Source organism: Tachypleus tridentatus, unplaced genomic scaffold (genome assembly GCF_004210375.1).
Source record: "Tachypleus tridentatus isolate NWPU-2018 unplaced genomic scaffold, ASM421037v1 Hic_cluster_2, whole genome shotgun sequence".
Taxonomy (NCBI): Eukaryota; Metazoa; Arthropoda; class Merostomata; order Xiphosura; family Limulidae; genus Tachypleus; species Tachypleus tridentatus.
This window is the reverse complement of record NW_027467782.1, coordinates 51220558-51238611: the sequence shown is the minus strand read 5'-3', so window position 1 is coordinate 51238611 and position 18054 is coordinate 51220558. Positions and strand designations below refer to the sequence as shown.

The 18054-nt window shown below is 32.9% G+C and overlaps 1 protein-coding gene across 1 annotated transcript; it reads right to left on the bottom strand.

Moving 5' to 3' along the window:
• Nucleotides 1-1430: 1430 nt before the first annotated feature.
• LOC143243042 (signal peptidase complex catalytic subunit SEC11A) lies at nucleotides 1431-14618 on the bottom strand. Its single transcript, XM_076486676.1, has 6 exons — nucleotides 14439-14618; nucleotides 11860-11969; nucleotides 10801-10950; nucleotides 9251-9370; nucleotides 8226-8283; nucleotides 1431-3515 (listed from the first exon to the last, which is right to left on the bottom strand). Exons 1-6 carry the CDS (start codon nucleotides 14481-14483, stop codon nucleotides 3465-3467), a joined length of 534 nt encoding a protein of 177 aa, XP_076342791.1. The 5' UTR covers nucleotides 14484-14618; the 3' UTR covers nucleotides 1431-3464.
• Nucleotides 14619-18054: the final 3436 nt, after the last annotated feature.

Here is an 18054-nt window from a genome sequence, read left to right as displayed (position 1 = left end):
CAGAGTCACGGATCCTTTGTTTCTTAGGGACCATATTTTCCACGTTAAACTATAAAAATATGCAACATCATGTCTTACTTTTTCTGAATTATTTTTATAAATTATTATTATTCTGTGTTACCATTTACGTTTTTATATTGGAAGATAAAAGTTTTATATTTTTAAAAATTTAAAACCTAATCCAGGTTTGTGTGTTTTTCTTATAGCAAAGCCACAAAGGACTATCTGCTCAGCCCACCGAGGGGAATCGAACCCCTGATTTTAGCGTTGTAAATCCGGAGACATACCGCTGTACTAGCGGGGGGCTCTAATCGAGGTTTAAACAGTACAGATATATTAACAGGTATATGCAGTATAGGAAGACAACTAAGTATAGTATTAGACTAATGTAACAACTTCTAGCAGAAGAGTTGCTAAGCGACTTTAACAACAATACAATTAATAACACTTAACCTTAATTATTAAAACCACAAACTATTCCATGATTACTTGCTGCTAGTAGTGTGGCCTAATCCGATCAGGACAGGCTTGCTTAACATATTACAAAGAACCAAAGTGGAAATTAAGTATGCAAAGCTTCCTGTGGTGCAATTTGTTAATAATGTAATGTTATATATTATGTACTGCTGTCAATAACTAAAAATAAATATTGAATGATTTTGTTAATACTGTCAGGTGTATAAACACATATAAACATGTATTTGTTTGTCAAGTTCTGGTTAGATGTCCACAGAACAGTATCACAGCTTGTGTGTGTACAAGTTCTACTTGTTTTAATCACAAGCTAAATTGAGTCTGCCCAATGACCAGATTTAAATGGGAGGTTTAGAAAGAAAACAGGCCAAAGGTTGCCAGTTGTTAAAAGAGACATAAAGCCAGAGTTATACCATGTAGCTCAAAAGACAATTGTGTGTAAGTATGCAATCTAACTTTTGACAAACATTTTTATTGAAAACCTATGAATAATTTACCTTTTCTTATCAAAAAACTAGTTTAACCGTATATTTCAGAACAAAGAATTATTTCCAGGTAGCCTTAAAACATCAGTGGTATAATGCTAGAATAAAATGAATACTATTCATAAAATCACTAACAGATTTTAGTGATTTTAGGGCATTAGGAAGGCTTGAGTCAACAGAGCCAGTACTATTAATTAAACAAGTTGACTTAACCTCACCAAACTCAATAACCACCTTTATACACTCCGTGATGACTAGAAGTAAAACTGTATTCTGAAAACACCTGATGCGAGTATTAAAACTTTAAATTAAAGATGATCCAAGAAGGTCAAAAAGTTGTTTTGTACATTATTTTAAAGTTTTAATACCCATACCAGCCGTCTTGAGAATACATTTTTAATATTATTCACTGTCATTTTTCTTCATTCCATCTCCAATCGACTTAAATATGTGGACTCATAACAGCAGCCATGATGAGTTGGACATTTTATTATCAGCACCAGATAGAAAAGCAATACAAATTCAGCTAGATATAATTACAGGTTTACACATTTCTTCATTTGAACTTAGTTTAGTGTAAGGTGGGGAATTCTGACACTTCAATCTACCAGACAGAACATGCTCTTTATGTTTTCAATAACATAATGCACACTGTCAGTAACTAAGAAACTTATTAAACCATTAAGTATTTCTCTGGAAATTAAATGTTTTATTAGTTTTTCTGTTCATCTTTAACCCATCAGCAAAGATGTGACAATTCCAGCCCAACTACCATCAGCTTGTGTGTGTTTCAAGCACTCAACAAGACTGGAAGACTCATTTTATTCAGTCATGGATGTTGAGCTGATAAGTTTACAGAAAAGTCTACACATTCTTTTATGTTTGAGGTTGAACGCCATTAGGTGTGAAACCTTACTAACACTTAAAACAATAGCACATTACTACATGGTATAGTTTAGACATTTTAAATAACAGTAAACACTGCAGACATAACTAAAAACATGAGATAAGAAATTAATATTATTACCAATTGTAGCTCATAACATGAAATATTTTTAAGCTGTTAACAAAACAAATATTACTAGTTACTTCTGTATGTGTAGAAATAAAACTTTAATCAAAATCCAATGAAAACCACTGTTTTTGTGAAAACAAATGGTCAACTTCATGTTTTATTATATTGCAAAACATAGCTAAGAACTTTCATGACCGAGACAGCTGTCATAACTTTATATTGTACATAACTTTAACGTTCACTCCTCATCTGTATACTACCCAGACGACCCCTTATACTCTAGGATGACAGACCCCTAATACCAGCAAATTAATAGCAATGATAACTTTATAATAAATATTTAATAACCAAGACAATGACAAAGTCATTTAATTACGACCTGGGCCAGATTTCATTTTGATTTTTATAGTTATATCCAGTAAAACAAAAAAATTTCACAATATAACATGTTTTTGAAATATTTAAGTTTGTGCTACAAGATCAAAGACTACGTTCAACTGTTGTTTTTATAAATTTGTTTTAGAAAAAGTTGAATACAACTAATTATTCCCATACAAATAAAACAAAGTATAGCTTAACTGGTCATTCAGAATAGCCTAAGTTCACTCCCAAGATAATGGTTGTTTGAATTTTTCATCCAGAAACAGTTAAATGGATAAAACTAATTCATATGGTGCACTGTCCATGAATGGAAGCTTGCTAGACAAGGAAACCACAAAACTTTCTATATTTTGATTAGAATTCTTATTTTTGAGCATTTTGTAATAAAGGTGTTAAAGTTAGGTCTGAAATCATTCAATTTATACCCAGGTGCTGTTTAAACTTCCAGAACCTAACCTTTGTATATTTAATATCAGTATTTTATGGTAGAGTTAGTCAATGTGAGACTATGTAAAAAATACACACACTTATGGAATAATTTCTCCACATCAATAACCCACAATTACCTCACATATAGGATGAAACCATGTTTAAATACTGATTATCTAACTGAAGTGTCTCCTTAAGAACATCTCACAAACAAAACTATCTTGTAAAAAACCTCACGTAGGGATTTTTGATATCTAGATATATGCTTTAAATAGCCAATTATTTCACTGTTGAAAGAGCACACGAGATAGCGTTTCCAAAAACTGTCAAATGTGGCATCACCTAAAACACGCATTTAACACATACTGGGTTTTAACTCTGTGATGTCTGTATTTATATGAGAAATAAGTTTATTAAACATCTTGCATGACACTTCAAAAAAAAACAAAAAAAAAAACAATAAGATATTATTAAATGACATACTCTGAAAAATACAAGTACAAATGTTTCAGAATATAAATGCAGGCTGTTGAAATTATTCATAACATGGAAACAGATTCCAGGCATCAGAATTTCCCCAGATATATATATGATGTTTCATTCCCTTATCCTTAATATAATGTCCTTCTCATTAAAACATTCACAAGAATGAGATAAAATTCTTTCAATCTCCACTCGATTCATTCTCGATGAACTAGAACAAAGAGTCCAAGGCATCCAAGTACTGCATACTGAAACAAAATTAACAAACCAGTTAGAAACAAAAAACTGATAAAAAGAGCTCAATGAATAAAACCTTGTTTTTTTAGTTTTGTTTTGGATCAAATATTTGAGCACAGCTACACAATTTCTATTTGCACTAACCATCTATAATCTTGAGTAAAAAGAATGCAGCAACACCCATTGTCAAGTTATGGAAAACTAATTGATAAAGGAGGTATAGAAAATGACTTTCTCACAACATCTAATCCACATTACATTGATTAGAACAGTTAATCATACGTTCCACTCAGTGGTACCTAAATATTGCCTGTAGCTGTTTTGTATTTAAGTGTGTGTTAACAATTTGAATTAAAATTTGATATAGTAATGTGCACTAAATGTATAAAAAAGACTCAATGGTCTAGAAATATAATTAGAACTGCATATTTACAATAAAACCTGATATAATGAAAACATCTCAAAACTTTTTTTTTCAATAAAATAAATCACAATAGACCAATTTATCATCATAACTGGAAAATAAACATCAACCAATAACATCATCCATCAAACCAGCAAAATAAAGCAGGACCAACAGGTAACCAGCTACAGTTCTAGTTACATCTAATCAGCAGGACCAACAGGTAACCAGCTACAGTTCTAGTTACATCTAATCAGCAGGACAAACAGGTAACCAGCTACAGTTCTAGTTACATCTAACCAGCAGGATCAACAGGTTACTTTGATTGATTGATTGATTTAGTGTTTTATGGCACAAAGCAGCTAGGCTATCTGCACCAGACATTCGGTAAAAATGTAATAAAAAAAATAAATAAATGTAGTAATAGACATAAATGGAAATGAAGGTAAAAAAAAAGTATAAAACCAATGTTGACACCTAGTCTACAATGTTAAGATAGAAGGCAGAGTATAAGAAGTTGTAAGGTATTTACTCCAGCAAAAAGGTAATGATCATAACCCGCCAGGAAGATTAACAGGTAAGTTCAAGAACCACCGTCAATCACCTGAAGTTGGCCTTTCCAGTCCTGGTTCCGGGTTATGTGTCATAGCAGCTATTATCAAAATGTAAAAGAATAAAAGTTTTAAAAGACACTAAAATCGTAATAATGAGTAGCCAAATGTCCAGTAAAAGATAAAGTCAAGTAAATGGAGTAAAATTTGTAAAAGTAAATTAAGGTAAAAACAAAACAGCAATTAAAACAGAAAATGGTGTAAAAACCAATGGTGACATCCAGTCTTCAAAGTTGTAAAATATTTACTCTAGCAAAATGGTAATGATCATAACCAGGAAGATTAACAGGTAAGTTCAAGAACCACCGTCAATCACCTGAAGTTGGCCTTTCCAGTCCTGGTTCCGGGTTATGTGTCATAGCTGCTATTATCAAAATGTAAAAGAATAAAAGTTTTAAAAGCAAAATCGTAATAATGAGTAGCCAAATGTCCAGTAAAAGATAAAAGTCAAGTAAATGGAGTAAAATTTGTAAAAGTAATTGAAGATAAAAGCAAAACGGCAATTAAAACAGAAAATGGCGTAAAAACCAATGTTGACATCCAGTCAACAAAGTTGTAAAGAACTACCTGTAGCAGAATGGTAATGATCATAACCCGCCAGGAAGACTAACAGGTAAGTATAAAAACCACCGTCAGTCACCTGAAGTTGATCTTTCCAGTCCTGGTTCCGGGTTATGAGTCAATATGGCCAGTACTAAAAAGTAAAGTAGTAAAAGTGTGAAATGATATGCAGCAAAAGTATAATAACAACTCGCCAGGACGACTAACGAATAGTTCAAACGGATAGTTCAAACAGTAGTGTTAGTCACCTGAAGTTGGCCTTTCCAGTCCTGGTGTCGAGTTATTTAATGTTCTGGCCATTGTCCAATGTCAAATTGAATGAGAGAGATTAAAACTGTAAAAAAGGAACCACAATTAAAAAGGTGTAATGAATAAATATGCAACACTTAAATGAGATTAAAAAGATCAATGGCCATTAAAAAATTAAAAACATTATCAAGGTGGACAGAGTCACCATCACCAATAACTCTGTCCAATGTTACAGACTGACCCTGGGAAAAAATATGTTTAAAATATTGCCGTCGTCGAGAATTGTAACAATGGCAAGAAAGTAAAACGTGGCTGATAGTGATTTGAGTGTTACACAAACTAGACATTGGTGCATCAGTTCCAGATAAAAGAAATTGATGAGTTAAAAAACTGTGACCAACGCGTAGCCTAGTGAGAACAACTTCCTCCTTCCGAACTTTACGGAAGCTAGATGGCCAAAGTCCAATTTTAGGTTTAATTTGAAAAAGTTTGTTGTCACGTTGCTCACTCCAAGTGGACTGCCAGCTGGCACGGAGCCGAGCCTTGAAGACAACACCATAGTCCATGTACGGAATAGGCATAGGAGTGATGGTGCTGAAGCAGACGTATTTAGCTGCCATATCTGCAAGCTCGTATCCGCGAATACGGACATGGCCTGATATCCAGAAAAACTGGATTGAAGTAGCTGCTAATGAGAAATGGGCCAGTCGATTTCGAATATCAGCGAGAATAGGATGTGAGCTAACGTGTAGCGATTCCAAGGCAACTATAGAACAAAGCGAATCAGTATAAATAGTGCAGTTGGAGTACTGCTCAGCTGCAATATGATCCAGGGCAAGAGATATGGCATACAGTTCAGCAGTGAACACAAAAGCTGTAGAAGGGATTCTGTGCGCAACTACTGACCCATAGCAAACCATAGCAGAGCCCACTGAATTACCTGATTTGGAACCATCTGTATAAATGGGAACTGAATGATTGTTTGAAAGATATTCATTGAATAAAAGACGGTACTTCCAATCTGGAGAATCTGCCTTTTTTAGGTGACTGAAAGAAAGGTAACATTTGGGGGCTGTAATAAGCCATGGTGGGATGGGCTGACCTGTGGAATCTAGTTCAAGTTAGATCTAACCAGCAGGACCAACAGGTTACCATCTACAGTTCAAGTTAGATCTAACCAGCAGGACCAACAGGTTACCAGCTACAGTTCAAGTTAGATCTAACCAGCAGGACCAACTGGTTACGAGCTACAGTTCTAGTTACATCTAACCAGCAGGACCAACAGGTTACTAGCTACAGTTCCAGTTACATCTAACCAGCAGGACCAACAGGTTACTAGCTGCAGTTCCAGTTACATCTAACCAGCAGGACCAACAGGTTACCAGCTGCAGTTCTAGTTACATCTAACCAGCAGGACCAACAGGTTACCAGCTACAGTTCTAGTTACATCTAACCAGCAGGACCAACAGGTTACTAGCTACAGTTCTAGTTACATCTAATCAGCAGGACAAACAGGTAACCAGCTACAGTTCTAGTTACATCTAACCAGCAGGATCAACAGGTTACTAGCTACAGTTCTAGTTACATCTAACCAGCAGGATCAACAGGTTACTAGCTACAGTTCTAGTTACATCTAACCAGCAGGATCAACAGGTTACTAGCTACAGTTTTAGTTACATCTAACCAGCAGGACCAACAGGTTACCATCTACAGTTCAAGTTAGATCTAACCAGCAGGACCAACAGGTTACGAGCTACAGTTCTTGTTACATCTAACCGGCAGGACCAACGGGTTACGAGCTACAGTTCTTGTTACATCTAACCGGCAGGACCAACAGGTTACGAGCTACAGTTCTTGTTACATCTAACCGGCAGGACCAACAGGTTACGAGCTACAGTTCTTGTTACATCTAACCGGCAGGACCAACAGGTTACTAGCTACAGTTCTAGTTACATCTAACCAGCAGGATCAACAGGTTACTAGCTACAGTTCTAGTTACATCTAACCAGCAGGATCAACAGGTTACTAGTTACAGTTCTAGTTACATCTAACCAGCAGGACCAACAGGGTTACCAGCTACAGTTCTTGTTACATCTAACTGGCAGGACCAACAGGGTTACCAGCTACAGTTCCAGTTACATCTAACCAGCAGGACCAACAGGTTACTAGCTACAGTTCTTGTTACATCTAACCAGCAGGACCAACAGGGTTACCAGCTACAGTTATAGAAAATTAGAAAAAATCAGCTTTGTATCATATTAAGTCTTAGAGCTATGGCTTATTAAATAAACCAATGTTTTTTACAATTTTGGGTTTTCAAGTGATTTTACAGCCTCACTATAAAAATCCTAAGAGAGATAAACGTGGTTTGAGACCATTTTTGAATTCTGTGAGATTAATTTAGTCAGTGTAGCAAATTTCAGCCTTCTACCACCATTACTCTTGCAGCTTTAACAGCCAAAGTTGCCCAAAAATGAATTCACCAAAAATAACAAAAAATTACATTTTACAAGGCTGTAAATCAGAAACTATTAGAGATATTGATCTAATCTTTGGTAATTGTTCATTATATGGGTAGATGAGCACATGTGAATGTTTTCAAGGCATTCTGAAAGGGTCACCTGCAGCCCCCTGGATGATCTGACATGGAATGACCCTAATAGGTTAAAGTACTGTTAATAAGAATAATTTTAAATTTCACATAATTAGGGTAAATACTTCAAAGAGCAACCAGACAGTAAAATCATGAACTAGAAACAGAAGATGTAAATAGTGCTAATAAAATATTTATTAACTCAAACATTAGAGATTTTTCCTGAAATCAAATGCTACTATTTAAATGGAGATTCATTTTTAAAAGATTAACTTCAACAAGAAGACATCTTTACATGACTTACCTTCAGTTTTGGATAGTCATTCATAAGTATTGTAACAATTCCTACATATGGAACAAACCTGAAATATATTTCCAATTTTAAACATGTGAAGGAATATTAAATACGTGTATTTGAATTACATGTAATTGCATTGCTATTGGGTTATAGAATTTACGTTAATTATCAGACTCAACTCTAATCTTCAAACTTTATTACATATAAACTTATTATTGATATCAGAAAAACATGGAGGTTCAAGAAGATTACACAGAAAACGACAAAGACTTTACAACCTGAACACTTTCAAAAGGTGGACCTTTCTTCTTTGGGAGCCACCTTTTAAGAGCTCTCTGGTTATGTTTTTTTTATTGATATGAATGTATTAAAACATTTGAAACATTTACCTACAAGAGAGATCAAGCATGTATTCTAAGTAATTTTATTAATTTTCTTTTATTATTCAACAAGTGTACAATATCTACATTTATAAACATGGATAATTAATTTTATTACCTGTAGAAAACATTACTCTGTATTGTTCCAACAAAATAATTTATAGTTATTGAGAATTTTAAAACCATATAGAAGATAAACACGGCACGTGATTTTAACGCTGTATTATTCAAACGTCAAGGTTATAAATACAGTTATTTGTTCACAAAGACGTCCAATCATTTTTACAAACACGTAGAATATTTGCTTCATTATCAGCTTTTTTAGCGTGGATGAAATTTAAGAAATTATTCTAAAAATCACTGAACATTCTGATACAAAATATGCATGACATCAAATTCAAATGTACACGAGTATTTGAATACACTAACTTTACAACCTAACAGTTCTAGTAACAGCAGATCTAATAACAAGGATACTAAATTAGCAAACACAATTCGACGTATCTTTAAACCAACATGTGTAATATCACATTATAACTAATCATACGTGGCCTACTTAAACTCTAGCTGAGGTTTTACGCTTTATTGCACTGATATTAACAGAAGTCCTGTCCAAAGCTGACACTTATAAGAAACCATCTAACATCTCACCCTCTTGCACGACCCACAATGTCTTTTTTGTTTAGCCACAGCTGACCAGCTGCATACAGTCCACGATCGTCCACAGAATTATTATCACCTTTGGTTAGAATTTTAACAGATCCATCTTCTCTAAATAAAGAAACAAAAGATAATATATTAATACTTCTACTGATTGCAAGTTTAACTGTTAGACAGACAATAAATGTTTTTTTATTATAATTCTCCCACCAAAATTTACGTTTAGATTTTTTTTAACATCCCAACAACTTTATTTACTGATAACAATGAGCCTAAAGAAACCCTGAAAAATACAAGTCAGCCATCCTCATAACATGATAACCCTGACATATAAAACAGACGTAATTCAGTCTATAGAATATAATAAGGATCCTAGTAATTAAAACAATTTTCATGAGATTGCACAGTTTAACAAAGTCCAGTAAAGGTACTTGCAATACTGCTGTCTACAGTAGTTCCAGTGATTTTGATAAATAAGTGTTTCTGCACAGCCCAAGAGCTCCAAACAAACTGTGAGAATAGTGTAGAATAACCTGTGTTTCACACAGGTGTGTCACACAGGGAAGTGTAACTTAACACTCTCAGTCAAACGATAGTTTGGGTAAATGTAAACCACTTGTCATTCCTGGCAACACCATACATCAACAACAGTGAGCATTAGATATATTCTCTAGCCTGTTGGAATGTGCATTTTGTTCAGATGATGTGTCCAGACTTGCACAACTGTTGAACAGTAGATACACCTGCATTTGTCTACAATACTCTCAGAAAATCTTACTGAGCAGTTGGCAAGTCACAACAAAATACAGTAGTATTTCTATCATGGTGTACAGAAATTTTGCAGCAGGTGGCCAATCATATCCAAATAGACAGTCACCACTTCTCTTGAGCGAGACCTGTGAAGACCAGATGAGCACTATTTTCATGTAATGTTGGGGGCTACTGTTCATTCAGCACATCTTACAAAATGATGGCTTGAAGACCATGGCATCACCACTCTTGTAGAAAGCCCAATCAGCACATGTAATCCATCCTTGACTTTTGTGGGCACCATCATCCAAGTTCTTCAACAAAAGTGTGATGCAGACCCAGACTTTAAATAATGTAAATATGATAAACAACCATGTTTTGCTTTAAATATTGCAGAGAGCAGATCTAATTAACACAAATGTTAATCTTGTACCTTATGTTTCTTTTAATAAAGCTGTTTCCCTTAGATGGGAGTCTGTTTACTTACTTATAAGCTGTATAGAATGGTTTTAGCCATTGAAGTACTTCTAACAATTCAGTAACTTTTACATTTAACATTCAAGCCACTGCATTCATACTTAAAGTTTTGTTTACAAATAAAACAAGTAATTTGTTTTTAAAAACTTACTGCTGTTTTACCAACTTAAATTGAATAACAGACATTAAAAACACTTTTCTTGCTATACATATAAACAAAACTTTAATTTTCATGCTACAAGTTTTTCCTTTATTTTAAAACTGTGTGTAGGAGACTTAACTTAAAAACTCACAAAAAAATGTTAATGACTCACTTTTCATGTAGCTTCAGTACCCTATGGACAATAGGAATATCCCGACCTTCTATTTTAAAAACAACGATGTCTCCAACTCTGATGGGATCCTCCTTATGGTTAGTTAAAAACAACAGATCTCCTCGATGAAATGCAGGTTCCATACTTCCACTTTGAAAAAATAAATTTGTACTTAAAAAGTATATTTCTATAAATGTTTAAGTAGTGCCAAAATCAAAAATGAATATTCACTGAATAAAAATGTTATATGAGTAACAAAAGTGAAAACTAAATTCTGATATGGCATTACTATTACAAAATATTCAAGAATTTATCTTACTTCAAAAACACTGTAGTACTCCCTCAGTTTAACAAAATATTAGAAAAATTTTAATCCATAGTTCAGATAAATATAATTTATTTGCTAGAACTTGACAGGTTACTCTGAACACTGAAGTACATGTTCAATAAATATTGTAATTTATTTGCTAGAACTTGACAGGTTACTCTGAACACTGAAGTACATGTTCAATAAATATTGTAATTTATTTGCTAGAACTTGACAGGTTACTCTGAACACTGAAGTACATGTTCAATAAATATTGTAATTTATTTGCTAGAACTTGACAGGTTACTCTGAACACTGAAGTACATGTTCAATAAATATTGTAATTTATTTGCTAGAACTTGACAGGTTACTCTGAACACTGAAGTACATGCTCAATAAATATAATTTATTTGCTAGAACTTGACAGGTTACCAATTTTACAGATCAGTACTATATACTTATTTCACAAGACTTAATAATTCAGGTAAGTTTGTTCATTCCAGACCTGTTTATTGTAATATTGTGTATCTTTCTATCTAATTAAAAAAACTAAATTTTACAGACATTCAGAACTTAAAATTACTGTAAACTTTGTAATTTTAGTTTTTGTACAAATACCAAACTTATTTGCACGTGTTTTCTTACAATATAATAAATACACTTTTGTTAAACAATGTAGTGTTATATTACACTGTCAGATAAAAATATCTAACCACATTACACTAAACAACATTCATGAGATATTATCTTACCTCAGAACAACGACAATCGGGCTTTCACTGCCTGTAACTACCATTAAGCCTTTCCAAATCATCAATGCAGAGGATACGATCATACCAAAATTTAGTGCTTGATACACAAGCTATAAATAAATGGTTTTATTATTTAACAACATTCATTTTATAATGAATAACTAATGTACACATATCATTTAACTTTATAAATACCTTGAAATGTATGTATTATTGAAAAATAATATTGAAACACATACTTTTACCTTCAGATATTTTTGGATTCTTTAATAAGTAATAACGGTATTTCTTTTAATGTCCTCACACTTCCTACTTAAATTGCAAAGTGTGATTTTTTACCATGTTTGATATTTCAATTTTTTATTTTATTTTATAATTTTAGTTGATAGATTAGATTAAATGATGTTTACAAACTGTACTACATTTTTAAAAATAAGTAAATCAGGAAACTTGTATTCACTTCTGTGAACATATTAACCCTTTTGCTACAGGTTTGGTATAATACACACAAGTTCTACACATTTCTACACAATTATTTACACTGTAGCTTTTAATACAGCATGTGTATCTTTTAAAATTTGTTAAACTTTTAGTAAAGATTACAAATTATTTGTACACAAAAGATTAGGTTTTTAATTAAATATTTTTACTAAAGATTTGTTTGTGAAAATAAAGCCTGTTTTGTTTCTAGTTCTAGTGTAAAGAGATTTCCTCTTACAATAAAAAACAACTAATTTTCATCCCCAAAATCTCATATATTTGCATAATCTCCAAGACATTCTAAACACATTTGAAATGTTTGTTTTTAGTATGACTTCATATTTTATGTTATTTATTACAGTAACACTCACACTTCCTACTGTCAAATGGATATACTCTGTCATTGTGATGTGAATAAACATCAGAGTAATTACACTAATAGACCTTTCTCATATAGCCAATTCCTCCTAATGATAAAATCATTAACTTTCCAAAATTATTTAGTTAGATGTGACATTATAAAAGAATGCTAACATACATATACTCCCCTTAACATTTTGGGAGCTGAAGAGTTTTGATATGATTTAACTTTTGAACAAGTTTTTGATGAGGTACTACACACAGATGACTAGTTAAGAAAATCACACTGGTATGGATACCAAAACCGTTTTGATATGATTTAACTTTTGAACAAGTTTTTGATGAGGTACTACACACAGATGACTAGTTAAGAAAATCACACTGGTATGGATACCAAAACCGTTTTGATATGATTTATTAACTTTTGAACAAGTTTTTGATGAGGTACTACACATAGATGACTAGCTAAGAAAATCACACTGGTATGGATCGAGGGGGGGGATAGTTGAACTTTAGAATACAATAAATGACAAACCTATTTGGTTTGAATTGTACTGAAACCTTTATTCTAATCACTAAGATTTATTTCAGTTGTATTGGTAGTGGACAATAAGGCATTACACTTAAAGGACCAAATGGATGGTCACTTGCTATCTATATTTCATGCTTAGTGGGGTAAGAAAATTGAATTACATTGGAAAGTATTGAATACACAGTTGGTATTTACTCAACTGGTGATTCACTGTAACTCTAAACAACTGTTGTAAACTTCAGTTCCTCTGGCTTACACTTAAAATAATTAAGATTTACTTCAATTTGAAGTCAGTGAACAACAAGTGACCATGATTAAAAATCACATTTCTTCTGTACCAATGACAGATAAAGACAAACTACCTTGATCATACTTTCCTTGTGTCAGCAGAACAAAATGTTCTGACAGACAATGCATTAATACACTCCACTAAATTAAAACAAGTAATCGTTATCAGCTAGTAGAAACTAAAACCATCAAATACCAATCAAGAACCATCAAAATAAGAATGAAAATCCCTTTCAAATAATTCTCTATCAGACGTTTACATTCACCAGACCACACTTCCAAATAAGCAGGCTAAAACGAAAAATGCAATTAACTTATTATAAAAGAACTCTGACATATGGCAGAGTATATTTTATTATAAAGTATCTTCTAACTCTTACTACGCTAGTTTATGGCTGAGTAGTTTTCTTGTACAAAGACTGATTCACTTAATATTTAAGGTAAATTAGTCATTGTGTACTCAAAAACACCGTTGTTTAAATGATTATATTACTTTACTTATGTTCACAAGCAACATATATATAAAATTCATAAACTAAATTAAAACTTTAATCTCACATTTGTTACGACAACCATTTAGTATTGCTGTTATTAGTACTTTGAATTTTGTTAAGTTCCAAGGCGTAACGCTAATGCAGAAATCAAATTGAAAAAGCGAATAGCTTGTACTAAATGTAAAAGCAATTATGTATCTCAAGACAGCTGGTATGGGCATTAAGACTTTTACTAATAAGGCAGACAACAACGTTTCTACCTTCTTAAATCATCTTCAGGTCGAAACGTTGTTCTCCTCTTCATTTGCAAAAGTGTTAATACCTATACCAGCCGTCCTGAGATACATTTTTACTTCAAGTGGGTTTCTCGTCATAAGGAAATATAAAAGCAATTGTACATTAGAAAAAAAATAACTCAATCTTACTTGACGCTTATTCATTCGCTTAACATCCTCCAAATATTCCAGCATTTTGTTTATAATATATAATAAAACACCAAAATATGTTACTTTCTCGATATTAAGTCCACCTTTCTGCCTTCAGTTATTAGTATTACACTAGAAACAACGATATGTTCATATACACGTCACTTATACTCCGGCTATTAACCGGCCACTAGGTGACAGTAGATTAAAAAAATACTAAATGTTAGTATTTAAATTATAATTTTTACACTTGAGAGTGTACATAAATAAAATGATAAAAGTTAAATTTTATAAATCCATAATGTTATTATTCTTTCATCACCATTTTGAAAAAGTACATAAACTTATATCAATATAACGCAACGAATTTTTCTCTTTACTTTTGCTTTTATTTTCTGAGTTACTGTTGTTTTCCCAAACAATAGCGTGTATTCCTCAAATACAAGGAATTCATTATTTTGTAATTTCTTATTTCAATTTTACTGCCAGCAAATATTACTTTGCAGTCGAGATTATACCCGCTTTATTTCTTTTATTATATTAATAGTTCAATTTGTTTGATCTATGTGTAGTTTTAGTTGTCGAAAAATATACGTGTTTGTTTGTTTGTTTGTTTGGGAATTTCGCACAAAGCTACTCGAGGGCTATCTGTGCTAGCCGTCCCTAATTTAGCAGTGTAAGACTAGAGGGAAGGCAGCTAGTCATCACCACCCACCGCCAACTCTTGGGCTACTCTTTTACCAACGAATAGTGGGATTGACCGTCACATTATACACCCCCACGGCTGGGAGGGCGAGCATGTTCAGCACGACGCGGGCGCGAACCCGCGACCCTCGGATTACGAGTCGCACGCCTTACGCGCTAGGCCATGCCGGGCCAAAAATATACGTGATCTTCATAAATATGTAAATTTATAAAAATATTTTCGAAAGCTAGAGTATTTACTAATACATTATGGTCGGTATTTAACATCCTCTGAATTAATATTTTAAATGTATTAATATATGAGCATTTCAAATATTTAAATTAGCTTTGTTCTCTTTAAATTTATATACTCAATTTTTCCAATTCGTTTTTTCATAAACCACATATAATCTGAAATGAGTGCGCGGAAGCTTTGTAAAGAAATTTGTGATAAACTATTTCGTATTGCTTTACATCGGCAAAAATTCCAAATATTTTCCAAATGTTTCAGTGATTCTGAAAGAATGTTTGGATATTTAAAAGAGTATTAAATATCGTGTCTTAATTAGAGAAAGCTAAGGGAGAGAAAAATGTGCTTGATTGGATATCTTGTTTTTTACAAGATTTTGAATTACTTTTATAGTTCCAAAAACAAAACATCATCTGATTATTCGTAATTTTATAAACATACTGTTGCTTGATTGACAAACTAGGTATACTTGTTTGTGTTTCTATCACAAAATAGGCTGTGTGCACTCTGTCCTCCGAAGAGAATCAAAATTTAGGTTTCAGCTTACCGCTGAGTCTCAGAAAGTCGATTAATCATTTTTAATTTAATGCTGTATTTTCTTTCATAAAATGTTTAAATGTTAAATTTTCCTAACCTTACTACTATGTCTATAATTTTTCTCTCTTTGTTTTCTTATAACAAAATATCATACTATCGCTAGTGTAATATATATATATATATAATTAAACGATAAAATTTTAGAGTTCTCAGTATCACAGGTTTTGGAAAATAAATTCATCAAATATATATATTCAAAAACGGCTCATTTGTGTTGAGAAAATATTTTACATAGAAGAGCGAACAACGTTTCGACCTTCTTCGGTCATCGTCAGGTTCACAAAGAAAGAGGTAACTGACCGGAAGCTGACCACATGTTTGAAAGGGGTTGTGTAACTGAGTGTCGGAATGTAGAGGGCGGTGTTAGATGTTTGAATATATAATTTTATTATATTAATATAGGTATAAAGGCGTTCCTTTATATTGGTTTATTTTGGGTTTAAGTTGTTGTATAAGTAAGGCTTCTTTAATTTTGCGTTTGTTTCTTTATTTAGTATTTAAGTGTTTTCTATGGTTATGTTGTGTTTATTTGACTTGCAGTGTTCGAAAACGTGTGAAGGTGACTTTTTCTGTTCTTTGAATCTGGTTTCCATTTTTCTACTTGTTTCTCCAATATAGAAGTCGTGGCAGTTACCACATTGTATTTTATAAATAATGTTGGTGTGGTGTTTGTCAGTCTAGTTTTTACATAGTATAGACCTCAGTTTTGTGCCTGGTTTTTAAATAAATGTGGTATTAACTGGGATGTGATATTTTGTTACCAGTGTTTGCCAAATGTTGGTTATTTGTCTGCTGATGTCGGGAATATATGGTATACAGCAGTATATGGTTTCGTGATTTTTTTTATTCGTGAGATATATTTACTTTTGTTGGTTGATTTTGCTCTCTGTCTAGGTGTGTGCGTATAATGTTTTCTACGGTTTGTGGAGGAAACTTATTGATGTTGTTGATGAAGTATTGTTTTATTTTGTTTAATTCATCGTTAATTTTATCTGGTGAGCATAGTTTTGTAGCTGTGTTTATTGGGTTTCTTAGTATGTTGAGTTTTTGTTTTGTTTCATGTGCTGAGTCCCAAGGAATGATTCTTTTAGACCATCCAGCGTATTCGTCCGAACTGAACCCCTTTGAAAATATTTGGGGGTGGATGGCAAGGGAAGTCTATAGAAATGGACGTCAATTCCGAACGGTGCATGATCTTCATGAAGCCATCTTCACCACTTGGCCGTGCAAGTCACTACTGAGACCTCTTGTTAGACATTTCCTGCCCTGTTTAGGGCTTCTTTTTGGTATAGTCTTAAACTTTTGACCAGCTAGTATTTAGGCTAATTTCATAGTGTTCACATTTTCCCTGTTAAATGCTAAAAAGTTTTTTATTTTTATTTTCCCTTTTCTTATTTTCATCTTTCGAAGCTCTACTCAAATAAGTGGTTGAGTCTAACAACGCAAAATGCATATTTTTTCTTTATGTACATTGGCCTTAAGATTTTGGCCAGCAGTGAATATTTAGCGCTGATATTTTTGTATAATCATTATAGATAAATCGGGTGTAATAAAATAGTCGCTATATATGTAATGCATGAAAGAAAACTTGGTGTTAAAGTTTCTTATACTTTATGTTACAGTATTCTGTTTGGATTCGGCAGAAAATGTTGGTTGTTTACTTTTATTGAAATTAAAAGCAAGTTTTCCACCGTTTTCCTTTGTAAATTGAAATTACCAGTTATCTATTGATTGTACTTATAAAACGTGAAAGTCTGTTAAAACAGAAATAACTTTATTTCTTGTTTACAGATATACTTATGAATGTTAGCGATTTTTTTTTTTTTTGAAAAGTAAAAGTTATAATTCGAGATTTTGAAACTTCTGAAAGAGTTCTGGGTCATCGAAAATGAGCACAAAATGAATGAAAGGAAAAGGTAAAGGCAAACAAAGGGGTAAACAAGGGTGGAAGGAAACTGAATATTAACTGTAGGGTTTTATTGTTGGATCAAGGCCGTTGTGACGCTGTCGTTAACCGAAACTGAATGTTAACTGTAGGGTTTTTATTGTTGGATCAAGGCCTTTGTGGCGCTGTCGTTAACCGAA

What these genes read in the sequence shown, in the direction of transcription:
- LOC143243042 (XM_076486676.1), bottom strand. Translation starts at nt 14,483, where the DNA reads ATGCTGGAATATTTGGAGGATGTTAAGCGAATGAATAAGCGTCAA. An exon ending in AGCGAATGAATAAGCGTCAA is followed by an intron (nt 11,970 to 14,438) that starts GTAAGATTGAGT and finishes ATTTATTTATAG; the next exon opens with CTTGTGTATCAAGCACTAAA. An exon ending in ATGACTATCCAAAACTGAAG is followed by an intron (nt 3,516 to 8,225) that starts GTAAGTCATGTA and finishes ATTTTGTTTCAG; the next exon opens with TATGCAGTACTTGGATGCCT.